Genomic DNA, 16,729 nt, shown 5'->3' with positions numbered 1-16,729 from the left:
TGGGAAAGCAGGTGGGGGGGGCTGTGTCTTTTCCAGCAGTGTAGGCCCTGCAGACCCCTTTGAATGAGGCAGGAGGGGTCAATCCTGGCTGCAGACCTCATTGTCCTGCTGCAACTCTGGGGGCCCCGAGCAAAACGTGGCACACCTGCCTGCTCCCAAACTTCTTTTGGAGGGACTAAAGATGTCTTTGGAGACGGGCCAAAGATGGGAGGTAAATGGCCTGAATCCCCAACCCAGGGTGTTGACGAGTAATCTCCAGCAGCCTTGATCTCGGGATGTCCTGCAGCTGCAAGTCTTTGAGAGGCTTACAGCTGTGATTATACCACAGGCCTGAGCTGTAGTTTGCCCCAAGCCACGTTGAAGTCCCGGGATTGGAAATTGTGCCACCCCTTGGCCCAAACAGATGCAGTGCACTTGGTGGGGGGGAGGGGGGAGATGGGTACAAGAAATTGTATCCTCGTTTGTAAGTTTAGAAACATAGAAACATAGAAAATAGGAGCAGTAGTAGGCCATTCGGCCCTTCAAGCCTGCACTACCATTCAATATGATCATGGCTGATCCTCTATCTGAACACTATATTCCTGCTTTTTCCCCATATCCCTTGAAGCCTTTTTTTTCTAGAAATCTATCTATCTCCTTCTTCTTAGATATATTCAGTGACTTGGCCTCCACAGCCTTCTGTGCTGGAGCATTCCACAGGTTCACCAACCTCTGAGTGAAAAAATTTCTCCTCATCTTGGTCCTAAATTTCCTACTCCATATCCTGAGACTGTGACCCCTTGTTGTAGACTTCCCAGCCAGGGGAAACATCCTCCCCGCATCCAGTCTATCCAATCCCCGTTATACTGCCAACATTTACTGAAGGGAGTGTTTTTCCTATGAAAAAAATTAAAATAATCAAATTGGTAAAGCTAATAACAGTAATCCAATTGGATTTCCCATTTTATAGGCCCCAAATGTCATCCCCTATGCTGCTTCAGTACATGGATAATTGGCTCTCATTAGCTGCAATCTTACCAGATAAGCTGATGTGTCTGATGCAACTAGCAGTGACACCACAAGATCTGACCTTGTTTATTTCACTGGAAGCAATCTTTAACATCGAGCGTCTGTGGCCTATCGCTATATGCTCACTGCAGTTTGTGTACATTTTATTTTGTCTGTACAATTTAGGCCTCCCTGCGAACCTTGTACCATTTCCCACTGAAAGGGGGTAGGGGCAGCAGAAAGCCGGCAAGGTGCATGAGAACATCTTGGTTTCCCCCCCCCTCATGAAAAGTGAGCATGTGCTTCTCTCCAGAACTGCGAGGTTATACCTATCCAGAAAGGATGAACGGGGGCTAGGTGAGCCTGAAAAGAGAAGGCATGAGGGGTGACCTAATAGAGATCTTTGAAATTATGAAAGGTTTTGATAGAGCAGATACAGAAAGAGTGTTTCCACTTGTGGGGAAGAGCATAACTAGAGGCCATCAATATAAGATAGTCACCAAGAAATCAAATAGGGAACTCAGAAGGAACTACTTTACCCAGAGAATGGTGAGAATGTGGAATTGCTACCACAGGGAGCATCTGAAGCGAATAGTATAGATGCATTTATGGAGAGGCTAGATAAGCATATAAAGGAGAAGGGAATAGAGGGTTATGCTGATAGAGTTAGATGAGGAAAGATGGGAGGAGGCTCAAATAGAGCAAAAATGCCGACATGGACTGGTTGGGCCAAATGCCCTATTTCTGTACCGTATATCCTATGTAAAAGTGGGCTATATCCTTGCCAATAAACAAGCCTTACTTCTCTGCACAAAACACATACCTGACATTTCCCACAACCCTGTAGCTTGTCTGATGGCTAATTTGGGGTCTGTTTGTCCCAGTTTGTATGTAGTCTAGTTCTGTGGAGTCCTGTCTACTAGGAGCAGGATTGAAATTTCCAGACTCATTTACTGTAGGACCAACACAGCACAGAAGTGAAAGATTTCATTCTGTCAGTCTGGAATGGATTCCAACCAAGGTTCCCATAGGTGGTGGCATACTGCTTAACCCATGGTACCACCCATACTCTCAACATGTAAAATATGCGATGAATCCACTGATTTTTTTTCTGACTGATAGTAGATGTCAGTATTTCCCACATTGGTGTGTCTTCAATGCAGTCGAAGTCCTCTAAAAGAGCTTAGAGACATTTTGATATGATGAGTCACTGTACAAATACAAGTATTTTTTATTTGTTTTTTTTTTAAAAGCGTGTGATTTTAATGCAGTTGTGATGCAATGTTTTCAATACTCGTGCACAAAACCCAAAGTGCCTTCCTGTGCCAGACAGCATCATATCAGCGTAAAAACATTTTATTTGCAACAGTCTGAAGCCGCATTGACTTTAAAGGAGTTAGATGTTGAAATCTGAATCAGAAATCATTTGTCACCAAGGACATAGTCTGTGTGGAAAGTTTATTTTTAACTTATGCTAGTTTTCTTTTTTAATATACGATTTAGAGAAAAAAAAATCTTGATGTCTCCAAGAAAACCCTTTGGAAGGAGGACTGTGAACAGCTGTGTTGTCTCTCCATGTGTTTGTTACTGCACTGCCCCGTAACTGCTCTCTTTGGTTTTTTTCCAATTGGATTTATAATGCTACTTAAAAAAATGGATTGCACTCCTGGAAAATGTTAAGGATAAGCATTCCAATGATTCCTCCAGTTAAAAAGTCTTACTATATTTATTTACCATACAGCTCCATCATAATAAAGTCAGTAGTGGGCTGGATTTTCGGTCTTCTGCCGTCCCTGTTAGCGCCCTGGAGCAGCGGCAATAGCGGCAGGAATGGTTTCCGGGTTGCAGCGCCCCGCCGGGAAATGAGTTGCCGGTTTTGCTGGGGGGGCGGAGCAGCACTGCCCGGGAGTGTTGAGCCGGTGTGGAACACCATCGGTTTCGACTGCGCATCGATTTTGAATTGACGATGAGCCTCTAGCGCCCCCTAGTGGGACCGCCTGGAAAACCAGGTGGTCAGAGCTGTCCTAGCGGCGGCAAGTAAGTAATGAATGAGGTCATTGTGATTGTTTTGTTTAGGATAAATCGTAAAACTAAATAATAGTGTGGGGTGGTCAAGGTATTGGGAACGTTTATTGTGGCAATTTTTTTTTCATTAAGCAAGCCTCTCTTGAAGCGCACCGAAGCCGGTTCTTTAGCTCGGTATTTTCAGTTGGTCAGCCGGCCTAGCGCCCTAAAAGAGGTGTAGAACGTCTCCCTTAGCGTTCCGATCCACACTCGGGGCTGAATTTTGTGGCTGAGGACACAAACAATTTCCCAGCGCAAACTTTACCGCCCTGCCGCCATTATTGCCCCAGAACCAAAAATCCAGCCCCTAGTGTTAACTTCGCATTAAGAATAGTCAGCCACTGGGTTTCCAGCTCCACCTCTATGGAAAACGCTGCCATTACCTTCCCATTGCTGTACTCTAACTCTCGGTGTCTCTTCTTTTTGGACAACAGGTAAATGGACGCAGAGCATTAAGGAGGTCAGTGTAAATGACCAGTGCAGCAACATTCTCAATAACAAACGGTTCATGCTGGACATGTTGTATGCGCAGAACAAAAAGGCAGAAAATGATGATGAAGCAGGGCTGGAGAACAAAGAGGAGAAACAAGAGTCCCTTGCCAGCGTGGCGAGCCGCATCAGCATTCTGCAGGCCAGCAAGCAGGCCTGTGAGGACAATGTGAAGAAAATGGGGATTGACCATTTAGAGAACCAAGGCAGCGTAAAGGCTTTTACTGACAGGTTTAACAGTGGGGAGCTGAGCAACGGACTTGTATTATCTGATTCTGAAGTGACCACTAAGGCTGTGGATAAAGTGACTGCGCAGCCCAAAAAAGAATCTGATTATATTTGGGATCAACTAATGGCCAATCCAAGGGAGCTAAAAATCAAAGATATAGACTTCACAGACTTGGAAGAGGAGGACGATATAGACGTGTTGGACACGGAAATCTTAGTTAGTTCTAGAGACTCAATACTTCCTCCACCGCCTCCCCCACTTTCTTTTATGGGCTTGCCTCCCCCTCCTCCACCCCCCCTACTGCATTTCCCACCTCCCCCTCCGATACCTGGTATGTTAGTGCCCCCACCTCCACCCTTTGGCCTTCACCAAGCCTTGGGCTCGCCCCATCTGTCCAGGGGTGAGCCAACATTCATCAAGAAGAAGAAAACCATCCGGCTGTTCTGGAATGAAGTCCGACCAATTGATTGTCAGTACAAAAATCACAAGCGATGCAAAGAGCCTCTTTGGACACGGCTGGAGCCTGTGAAAGTGGATACATCCAAGCTAGAGCATCTCTTTGAGTCAAAATCAAAAGAATTGCCAGTCACTAAGGTAACGAGCACTAACCAGATACACCTTTAATGGTTCAAGGGATATAAAAAAGGAAAATGATGTTAACAAGCTTGCAGAATGGGCGTGTAAATGGCAAACTATTTTCAATACAGGTTGAACCTCCCTTATCCGGAACCTTCAGGACCTGGCCTATTCTGGATAAGGGATTTTTCCGGACGAGGGGTGGTCATGTTAAATTGGATGGTACAGGTACTGAGCAAGGGGATATCGGGGCTGGCTGGTTTGGGGCTGGGAGTGTGGCAGAGAGATCGTGGGGGGGCGGTGGGGGGGTGGGAGTGGATCGCGGGGTCAGGCCAGCGATTGCGGGAGTCGGCAGCGAGGAAGGACTTCAATTTGTTCATGTCGGAGTTCTGTGCCTGCGCCACCTGGTGGCCAGAAATGGTTCTGGACAAGGGGTGGTTCCGGATACGGGAGTTCTGGATAAAGGAGGTTCAACCTGTATCGATAAGTGTGAGGTGTTGCATTTTGGTAGGAGGAATAAGAGTCTAAATGGGATAGAGGAACAAAGAGGTACAGATACACATCATTAAAAGTAGCAATGCAGGTTAACAAAGCCATAAAAAGCATAAACAAGGCACTGGGGTTCGTTTCTAGAGGAATAGAATTCAAAAGCAGAGACATTAAGTTAAAATTATATAGAACCTTGGTTAAACCACACTTAGAATATTGTGCACAGTTCTGGTCTCCATATTACAGAAAGGATATACAAGCACTTGAAAAAGTGTAAAAAAGAGTTACAAGAATGATACCAGAGCTAAGAGCATACAACTGTCAGCAAAGACTGAACAGGCTGGGGCACTTTTCTCGGGAAAAATTAGATGTGGCTTAATAGAGGTCTTTAAAATTGCAAAGGGGTTCGATAAGGTAGATGTAGAAAGGATGCTTCCACTTGTGGAGGAGTCTAAAACTAGGGGCCATGAATATAAACTAGTCACTAATAGATCCAATAAAGATTTCAGGAAATAATTATTTACTCAGAGAGTGGTGGGAATGTGCCACTCGCTACCACACGGAGTGGTTGAGGTGAATAGAATAGATGCATTTAAGGGGAAATTAGATGAGGAGTATATGAGGGTGAAAGGAATGGAAGGATATGTTATTCGGATGGGCTGAAGTTAGGTAGGAGGAGGTTCATGTGGGGCATAGCCACCGGCATAGACCTGTTGGGCTGAACGGCTTGTTTCCATGTTGTGTTACAAATATTTGAAAACATCACAATTTCAGTGAGACCCTTCATGATCTGTTGCTAACCCACAAATTACCAAATTTATTGAATTCATTTCAGTTTTTCATGGTGGCACTCTGGGTTAGCAGTCTCGGGCCATGACCACTACACTAAGGTATTAGGAGCATAGGAAGAGAAGTAGGTCTTTCAGCTGTTCGAGCCTGGTTTACCATTCAATGAGATCACGGCAGGTCTTTATCCTAACTACATCTACCCAGCTTGGCTCCATATCCCTTAATACCCTTGGCTAGCAAAAATCTGTCGATCTCTGATTCAAAATTATTAATTGAGCTGGCATCGACTGCTTCTTGTGGAAGAGAGTCCACACCTATAGGTGAATAAGTGTTTCCTAACTTCTCTCCCGAGTGGCCTGGCTCTGATGTTAAGGTTACATTCTCTTGTCCGAGACTCCCCTACCAACAGAAAAAGTTTCTCTCTATCTACCCTATCCATTTCTTTCACAATCCTAAGAACCTAAATCAAACCACCCCTTAACCTTCTATATTCCAGGCAGTATAATCCTAGTTTATGTAATCTTTCCTCACAATCTAACCCTTGGAACCCTGGTAACATACTGGTGAATCTATGCTGCACTCCTTAGGCCAAATAGGACTAGTTCAATGCACTTCAAAGCTATGCTAGACTGCACCATAATCTGCCACGTTCAGGAGAAGTTTGAGTGCACCAACCTGATAGTTCTACACACTATATCTCCCGGCACAGTGGCCCAGCTGGGTGAGCAAGAGCAAATTTCAGATGCTAACAACGTTATACTCCCAATTTCAGTCCATAGGAAGAACTAGTTTCAGAGCCTGTCGAAATACATTTAAAGTAGATCCTAAAAGGCATTGCGTAGCGGAGATTCATCCCATCCCTCTGCACTGGATTTAAATCCAGAACCCAATGGTGAACAGGAACGTTTACAATCCACTGTACGAGTTAGTCACCGGGCGAGTCTTAATTTTATCAAAGAAATATTGTAACAGTGTAAAAATGTGGCTATTTTCACACATCTTTAATTGTTATCTTATAAAATGCATTAAGTGTAAATATAAATAGTGTCATATGCAGGAAATGAATAATGCAGTGATTCATTGCTGAATGTCAATGTAATTTGATATAGAGACATATTATGCTCAACCTTTATAAATTACTGATACAAAAGCAAAAAACTGCGGATGCTGGAATCTGGAATAAAAACACAAAATGCAGGAAATCTCAGCGGGTCATTCACTTTGCATCCAATTTCCATCCTTCCCTCACCTTCACATGGTCCTTCTCCCACTCTTCCCTTTCCTTCCTCGACTTCTCTGTCTCCATTTCTGGGGATAGGCTTTCGACCAGTATCCACTGTAAGCCCACTGAATCCCACAGCTACCTGGAATACACTTCCTCCCACCTTGCTTCCTGTAAGGACACCATTCCATTCTCCCAGTTTCTCCATCTCCGTCACATCTGCTCTGACGACACCACCTTTCACACTAGTGCCTCTGACATGTCTTCCTTTTTCCTCAAGAGAGGATTCCTCTCCACTGTGGTTAACATGACCCTCGACCGTGTCCGTTCTATTTCCCACACCTCTGCTCTCACCCCTTCCGCCCCCCCCACCCCCTCCAACCTCTCAGAACAATGACAGGGTTCCCCTTGTCCTCACCTTTCACCCCAGCAGCCGTTCAGTGGATCATCCTCCGCCATTTCCACCACCTCCAGCCTGATCCCACCGCTAATCACATCTTCCCCTCCCCTCCCCTCTCAGCATTTCAAAGAAACTGCTCCCTCCACGACACCCTGGTCCATTCCGCAGTCACCCCCAGTGCCCCCCTCCTCTTTCCACGGCACCTTTCCGTGCAAGCGCAGGAGATGTAACACCTGCCCTTTTACCTCATCCCTTCAGACTAGCTAGGGCCCTAAATACTCCTTCCAGGTGAAACAGCGATTTACTTGTACTTCTTTCAATTTAGTATACTGTATTTGCTGCTCACGATGTGGTCTCCTCTACATTGGGGAGACCAAGCGTAGATTGGGTGACCGCTTTGCGGAGCACCTCCGTTCAGTCCTCGCGTATGACCCTGAGCTTCAGGTCGGCTGTCACTTTAATTCTTCACACCATTCCCACTCTGACATCTCCGTCCTCGGTCTCCTGCACTGTTCCAACGAAGCTCAACGCAAGCTCGAGGAACGGCACCTCATCTTTCATTTAGGCACTTTACAGCCTTCTGGACTCAACATCGAGTGCAACAATTTCAGAGCGTAGCCACTGCCAATCTTTGGCTCCCTTTCTTCTCTGTTTCCCCCCCCCCCCTCTCCCCCCAAGCCTGTTTCTTTCTTTCTATTTTTCTCCTTGTCTCTAATGGCAGTTGGTCATTATCCTGCCATTCACAACCCTATTTTGACTAATGTTTTTCTAACTCTTGGCATTACCATTTGAATTTGGGCCAGCATCCCTTTTGTCTCTCTAATCTCTCCTGTCTTCCAACCTATCACAGACCTTCCCTTTTGTTCTTTCTTCCCCTCCCCCTTTCAGGGCTTGTTAAGAGTCCGTTCTTTCCGAACACTCTCCAGTTCTGACGAATGGTCATCAACCCGAAATGTTAACTCTGCTTTCTCTCCACAGATGCTGCCTGACCTGCTGAGATTTCCAGCATTTTCTGTTGTTATTTATAAATTACTGATTAGGCCCAACTTTCCTCGCTCTTTTGCATTGATTGAATGAAAGCTCCACTGAACACTCCACTGCTCGTTAACATAGCTCCACATCCCGCGCAAATGACCAGAGAACAGGAGCTTCCTGCGTTTACGAGTGTTCTAGATGGGCATATTTTGTGCCTCAAATTTTTGGCGCAGTAGAACTTAGTCATATATTTTATGTATTATGCCATTTTTTTTCTTCATTTTTTCTCCTTACTGAGACCTACACTGTGTTTTCTGTACCTTTGACTGTATTTTTACAGCATCATGAGACGTAGAAAAGCATCCACGATTGTTTCTTAAACATGCTGTGCCGAATGTACATAAATTGTTGTTTGATGCCTCAAACTTTTAATTGTAATTCATAGAAGAAAGAAAGACTTGCTTTTATGTAGTGCCTTTCACGACCACCGGACATCTCAAAGCGCTCTGTAGCCAATGAAGTTCTTTTGGCGTGTAGTCACTGTTGTAATGTGGCAATTGTAATAGAAGGAATGTGGCATGAGGTCTGCTCTTTCATCAGGACTTGATTTCCGCCTTATGCAAATGAGATTCTCGGAAAATTTCAGACGCCAAGATTGGCAAAATTTTTGATGTAACTTGTGGGTTGTGCCATTTGAGGAAATTCCAAGCCATTAACTTGTCCTGCAGAGGATGGCTGGGATGGAAAATAGAAAAAATGCTCGGTTGTAATAGAGGTTGGTCTTTTGAGATTGAGGTTAAGGCACAGGTTTGGGCAAAGCAGAAGTGGTTTTAATCTGCACATAACGCATGCTATATCCGTCCAAGGAATATTTGATACTAACTGGGTATAAAAGTAGAGTAATGCTCCGTTCTATTGCATTGATAGCTCTCACTTTGTCAAGCGCAGTAATCATTAAAAATAATTCTGATTTAGCTACATTCTGGCACTTTAAAACCTAATTGACCAGCAAGTCCTTCATGAAATCCATTTATCCCTCAGACTGTCACAGTGGGAACATGGCTGTGCTGCTGGGATAAATTTAACGTATGGAGGAACGTTAAGCCAAATTCAGCTTGATGGATTCAAGATGGCACTAATCCAGTAGTTCGCTTTCGACAGCCTTTCAACTTAACCCAACCTCTGATAGACTTTCAGTGCAAAAAGCATAGTTTAGATGTCTCTAATAGTTAGCTCTTCCAAATAACCCTTTTGTGTGACCCATCAGTAGAGCAAGTTTAAATATCCATCAAAGCAGAATATCTTTATAATTACACTAGTTTTAAAAAGAAAGACTTGTATTTATATCGCGCCTTTCGCAACCATCGGATGTCTCAAAGCACTTTACAGCCAATGAAGTACTTTTGGAGTGCAGTCACTGTTATTATGTGGGAAACACGGCAGCCAATTTGTGCACAGCAAGCTCCCACAAACTGCAATGTGATAATGACCAGATAATCTGTTTTTTTGTGATGCTGATTGAGGGATAAATATTGGCCAGGACACCAGGGATAATTCCACTACTCTTCTTCGAAATAGTACCATGGGATCTTTTATGTCCACCTGAGAGAGCAGACAGGGCCTCGGTTTATCAAAAGATGGCACCTCCGACAGTGCAGCTCAGCACTGCACTGGTGTGTCAGCTTAGATTTTTTGTGCTCAAGTCCTTGGAGTGAAATTTTGAACCCACAACCTTTTGACTCCGAGGCGAGAGTGCTACCCACTGAGCCACAGCTGACAATTTAGAAATTATGGCCCAGATTTTGCTGGAACGGGGCATTTCACAGCGTGCATGGTTAGACTTGTTTGTGCACATTAAGGTTTGCAAATATTTTATCCACAAAGTTTCTGAAAGTGCAAGCTGATAATGACGTGAGAGCAACAGGGTATCTGGGACATTGGTGAACAATGGGACCAACAATGTATCTCCTTAACAATGAGATTCAACAAGTGCCATTATATCTGTTTTAAAATGTTTTAAATTATCGTGTATTATTAACCTATTGCAGTGCCTCATCTCTTTTACATCATTCCTTTTGCATGAATCTCAAAAAGGATACTATTTGGAGAGAGTGATCTCGATACAGCTATTCATGATTTGATAAGCGCTTTGAGACATCCGATAGTCATGAAAGGCACTATATAAATCCAAGTCTTTCTTTTTAAAGATGTTATAGTTCCATTGCTAATATTGTTGGACCGGACACAGAATCAATCTGTTCAGTGATCAAGTTCCTTTGTAAAATACTGTGCTCTGACTTTACACTATAGAGTGATATAGTGAGATCAGAAAACTGCCGAATCCAAAGAATTACTCATTGAAGTTAATGTTTTGTCATCATCATCATCAGTGACATCATCATCACTTCCCAAGTTCCCCTCCAAGTCACACACCTTCCTGACTTGGACATATATCTCCATTCCTTCATTGTCGCTGGCTCAATATCCTGAAACACTATCTAGCAGCACTGTTGGAGTACCTTCACTACATAGAGTCATACAACACAGAAGGAGGCCATTTGGCCCATCGTGCCTGTACCGGCTCTCTGAAAGAGCTACCAATTAGTCCTACTCCACTGCCCTTTCCCCATAGCCCTACAGGTTTTTCCTTTTTAATAGAGATCCTATTCTTTATTGAAGGTTACTTCCACCACCCTTTCAGGCAACGCATTCAAAATCATAACTCACTGAGTAAAAAAAATTCTCCTCGTCTCCCTCCTGGCTTTTTTGCCAATTATTTTAAATCTGTGTCCTTTAGTTACTGACCCTCCTGCCAGTGGAAACAGTTTTTCCCTAACTACTCTATCAAAACCCCTCATAATTTTGAAAACCTTTATTAAATCTCCTCTTAACCTTCTCTGCTCCAAGGAGAATAATCCCAGTTTCTCTAGTCTCTTGAGATAACTGAAATCCTTGATCCCTACTAGTGTTCTAGTAAATTTCCTCTGCACCCTCTCCAGGGCCTTGACTCCTTTTCTAAAGTGTGGTGCCCAGAATTGAACACAATACACTAGCTGATGTCTAACCAATGATTTATATAGGTTTAGCATGGACTGAAATGGTTCTAGAAGACAGTTCACTGACACCTTTTCAAGGGAAACTCGGGGTTGTCAATAAATGCTGGCCTCACTCGCGACACCCACATCCCAATGAAGAGTAAACCCAACCGTCCATAGACACTCAGTTACCTACCAAGTTGGGAACCTTCTCAAATAATTCAAAGTTAGATTGATCAGACATAACAAATGTGAAGGGAAATTAACAAATCCATGCTGAATCTCTCTGATCAACTGAAATTTGTCCAAATGCCCAGTCACTCTGTCCCTAATGACAGATTCTAGTAACGTATCAACAACTAATATTAATCTGACAGGTCTGCAGTTACCTGGTTTCTTTCTCCCACCCTTCTGCTGGTCCAACTCCTGCAACGTTGCAACATTGTCCTGGAACAGGAACTGTGCAAATACCCAAACACATTGAGCTGGCTTTTGCCGTGAGCTGTTTGTTGGACTTGCACTTGCCCATAGACTTCCTCTGGGCTTTTGCACGGCAAGTTGCTGCCAGCCAAATATCCCTCGACAGGGCACCTGGCACCTGTGTGACCAGGGCAAGCAACTGTGTATCTCCTTAATCAATCAACTTAAAGAATTGTTAATGAGCAGCTCAGAGTCTGAACCAGGAAATGTAAGTTACAATAGTCAATTCAGTGTCAAATCAGGTACCGAAAGTGAAATAAAGAGAGGGAAAGAAAGATTGGATTAAGAAAGAGATGACAGAAAGAAAAAGTAAAAAAATATATATTTTTTATTAATATCTCCAACAATAATTAAAAGTTGAAGGAATGAGAGTCCACCCTTGGGAAAAATAAATTTTCAGTGCCAGAGAGGTTGTTTGGCAGTAATTAAGACTTATCATGCTGTTAAAAAGGGTACTTCGACTGAAATTGACAAGCCCTAACTTTCTGTGGTGCATTGAGTCCACATCTACAACGTCAGTAAAGGAACTTCACGCCATTCAATACATTTGAATGGGAAGACTGACATCAAGGTGCCATTTTTGCGCAGCTTACGGAGGAGCGACGCAGGTCTGACAGCAACCTCCGTTTTCTTGAGTTTAACTGCGCATATGCGCGACGGAAGTTACTGTCCGATTTGCGCATAAATAGCGGCGAGCACTGTTCGCCTCACCATTATTTTCACAGCAAAATCCGGCCCATTGGCAATGTTCGTTTAAAACTTTGGTTTAATAAAAACGATTAATGGGAAAGAAGAATGGATCAAAGAAGTTAGAAAAGGCTGAGGAACAAAGAGAACTTTCTCCTTCTTTGGAGAGGTACAGCAGATAAAGGCACAGAGGCAGATGCGACTGTCAGCCGGAAACTTACTTTAAGATCTGATTTTCAGAATTTTGTCTCGTTTTCTTTATACAGCTGCAATCAATTTTGCATCAGTAACAATGAGTTGTACAAATTGCAGTTATAAACATGCCCTTTCACTGCTAACTTTAAAGAGCATTTTCATTAAAATAAAATGAATGCTTATAGCAAAGGGCTTTCAAATGCTTTACTCACAGCATGGAGTCAGGTTTTTTCCCCTTGTTAAATAATTTTTGGTACAATTTTGAACAATCGGGACATCTGCATTGTAATTATGGGCATCTGAGATTCCTATGCTGTGAGAAAGAGAGAATTTATTGCTCCTCAGAAGAGGTACATCCAGAATGATTGCCGACAATAAAAATGACTGAACTTCATTATAGGTTTTACCCACAGCACGGGTTGAGTTGTATAAAATGATAAAATGGTTCCACATGATGTAGAGCAACAAACACACTTTTTTTTGGTAACCCCAAACCATTGTTACACAAATGTGCGATGAACACATCCGATACATTGAAATGCTGCCAGCATTTTCAAAGGTGGCTCTAACAACCCCGGTACAGATGGTAAAATTCCTGTGGCTTGTTGTCCACAACTGGAAATGGAAGGGGAGTAAAAGTGAGTTGACTCTGAATTTTTCAATAACTATAGTTTTGCTCATTTTTTCCAAGTGCATTGGTGACTTAGCTTTACAATAAAGAAGTTAACATTTAGGTCTAAGCAACACAAGATTTTCTCTAATATCCAACCACAAAACTTCTCATACTTTTCAAGGTGATGAGTGCTTTTGATAGAGCAAATAGGGAAAAAATATTCCCTCTGGTGAGTGGGTCACTAACTCTCGGGCAGAGCTTCAAAACCATTGGTAAAAGATCTAGAGGGGAGATGAGGAGAAATGTTTTCACTCAGAGTTGTCGGGATCTCGAGCTCTCCACCTGAACAAAGGTGGTGGAAGCTGATTCCATAAATAATAATTTTAAAAGGGACAGATATTGAGGGCGATGAACTAACAAGGTTGTGGACAAAATTCGGGGATGTGGGACTAAGCACAACTGCTCTTTCAAAGAGCCAGCACAGGCACGAATGGCCGAATGGTCTCTTTCTGTGCTGTAAGTTTGTATGATTCCATGATCTTGCATCATAACCTGGCCCCAAATGTGGCTCTGGTGGAAACACTCTAGTCAATGACTAGACGCTGGGGAAGAGCAATCTGGGGTGAGTTGCTCACTGACTTTTGCAACCTTTTGGGATGTGGCAACCATAACCACAGCCTCCTTTACCCCTCCCACAACGCATCTTACTGTGTCGGTAATCTGTGGCGCAAATTTAAGCCTATTAATTGCTCATTTAGCATTACATTTTAATACCCATCACCCCTGTGCTCACTGACTACATTGTCTCCTGGTCTAGCAATGCCTCGATTTTAAAATTCTCATCCTTGTTTTCAAATCCCTCCGTAGCCTCGCTCTTCCCTATCTCTGTAATCTCCTCCAGCCCCACTATCTTCTGAGATCTCTGCATTCCTCCAATTCCTCCAGATCCGGCCTCTTGCGATCCCCTATTTTAAAGGCGCCCAATGGCGGCTGTGCTTTCAGCTGCCTCGGTCCTAAACTCTGGAATTCCCTTTATCAACCTCTGTGCCTCGCTCCCTCTCTTTCCTCCTTTTAAGATGCTCCTTAAAACGTACCTCTTTGTCCAAGCTTTTGGTCATCTGTCCTAATCTTCCTTGTGTGGCTCAGTGTCACGTTTTGTTTGATAACGTTCCTGTGAAGGGCCTTGGACATTTTACTGTTTTAAAGGCGCCATATAATTGCAAGTTGTTGTTCTTGTAGGGAGAAGGTGTATAATACTTAACGGACACTGTTGTTGTGACATCTTCTTGTCCGCTGAAGTGGGAATATTTAATCTGATGATGCAATGCAGTTTCATGCACTGTAAATATCAACTTTTGCCAAATTTGAAATGTGACCCCGGCATATTTTTGAATCCGTGTAACAGAATTACAGCAGCATAGTTGCGAGGAAGGTTATTTTTTTTTCTTTATTCATTCACGGGATTTGGGCGTTGCTGACAAGGCCAGCATTTATTGCCCATCCCTACTCGTCCTCGCAAAGGTGGTGGTGGTCTTGAACAACAGAGGGCAGTTAAGAGTCAACCACATTACTGTGTGTCTGGAGTCACATATAGGCCAGACCAGATCAGGACAGCAGATTTCCTTCCCTAAAGGACATTAGTGAAGCAGATGGGTTTTTTCGACAATCTGGTAGTAGTCACCATTACTGATGCTAGCTTTTTATTCCAGATTTATTTAATTAACTGAATGAATGATGGGTTTTGAACTCTCATCTCCGGATTATTCATCCAGGCCTCTGGATTACTAGTCCCTTAACATAACCACTATGCTACCGTTCCCATTATTAGGGACATAAAGGAATTTGGAATACCCTGACCTTCAAGAGCAGTTTCAGTCAATAATCTATTTTTAAACACATTTCCCACTAACTTCACACCATCTCTCGGTGATTGATCACTTTGTTCCTCCTTTCTCCCCCCCCCATAATAAATAACACTATTTTCATTTCATCAGTTCTTTCGTTTTCCTCTGGTCCAACTTCTTGCGTATAATACAGGTGCAACGTCCTCAATCCGGAACTCCGAAAACCAGAATTGTCCAAAAACCAGACATTTTGCACATTGCTGATGGAGTCATCCGGAATCCAGAATTATTGTCTGTCCAAAACCGGACATATTTGATGCAAAACCTGAAATCCGTCACGGATTCGGTCGAAGATTCCGGATTTCAGACAAGAAAATCAAGTCTGAAGTCCTTGACTGCCAGCATAACCGTCTCTGTCTGAATATTGCATCCATAATACGTGGACCCATCCTCATTGGTTACACGATCACTCCAGTGAAGTCTCCAGATTCTTCTTAAACAAATCTGGTGGATTGCCTTCAGCTTCCCATTGTGCACTTCCACCATCCGTCACATTTTCAAGAGGTATGGCAGTGTTGGAGGGATAATATTATTGTACAATCTCATTTTCATTTGTAGACGTATCTTTTTAATCTTCCAGATGTTGGACAAACAAAAAAATGATCCATTGGCTTTGCTAATTCTTCCCTTCACTTTTGCGAGCTGACCATTTGCAGGTAGTATATTTTTAAGGCCTACAAAATCGACTCTTCAAAGTCTTCTCCATCAGTTACTCATCCACCAGTTTGACAGGATTCTCTCCTATTTCAATGATCTTGATCTTATGTGGACTGATACAAAGTCCGACTTTGGCAGCTTGTGCTTTTAAGCTCAAAGAGTCTTTTCATTCTTTCCAAATCAGTATCCAGTATAATTATATAATCTGCAAAACCTCGATCTTGCAGCTCACCTCCTACCCAAACACCAGTGCCCTTGGTAACAGCTATCATTCTTCTCATCGAGAAGTCGAGAACACAGCAATAGAGAAGTGGGGTCAGTATGCAGCCTTGCCTCACACCAGTAACAATATTAATCCATTGTGTTTCTCTCTCCTTCCTGTCGTAACTCACAGATTCATCATACATAACTTCTATCAGGTTAAATGATCTATGCTGTAAATCCATAGTGTCTCAGGGTCTTACAGAGGGCTTCTTCTGCTGGTATTCCAAGTCTTTCTCCACAAGTCTTCTCAAGGCAGAAATATGACCTGGACACGACCTACCGGATCAAAATTTTCGAGAATGTACAGCACAGAAACAGGCCATTCAGCCCAACTGATCTGTGCTTGTGTTTATGCACCACCCAAGCCTCCTCCCACCCTACATCTTCTAACCCCATCAGCATATCCTTCTATTCCTGCCATTATTCTTCTATGTGTCTTCAACTCTTCAAGTCTATTGCCATGACACCTTTTTATATGCTCCTTCAGTTCCAGATCTGCACCTATCACACCTACCCTCTGCAGCATTGCCGCCTTTAGTTTTATTTTAATTGTCTGAATGACAAGATGGTGGTCACATCCTGGCAGGAATCCTGACTGTACTGTGCGTGGGCAGAGCTCCTGTCCCAGCCATTCTAAACTTTAATCATTTAGCTAGCGCTGGCAGCAGTGTTTA

The 16,729-nt window shown here is 43.3% G+C and overlaps 1 protein-coding gene across 8 annotated transcripts in view; it reads left to right on the top strand.

Moving 5' to 3' along the window:
* The window catches only part of fhod3b (formin homology 2 domain containing 3b), a 679,123-nt gene that overhangs the window by 602,552 nt on the left and 59,842 nt on the right, over window positions 1–16,729 (top strand). For all 8 annotated transcript variants that reach the window (XM_070880475.1, XM_070880473.1, XM_070880474.1 and 5 more), the window contains one exon: window positions 3,486–4,363. In XM_070880475.1, the coding sequence (XP_070736576.1) occupies window positions 3,486–4,363 (878 nt within the window). The remainder of the gene's footprint in view (window positions 1–3,485; window positions 4,364–16,729) is intronic.

This window comes from Pristiophorus japonicus, chromosome 5 (genome assembly GCF_044704955.1).
Source record: "Pristiophorus japonicus isolate sPriJap1 chromosome 5, sPriJap1.hap1, whole genome shotgun sequence".
Classification (NCBI taxonomy): domain Eukaryota; kingdom Metazoa; phylum Chordata; class Chondrichthyes; family Pristiophoridae; genus Pristiophorus; species Pristiophorus japonicus.
This window is presented reverse-complemented; position numbering and strand designations above follow the sequence as displayed.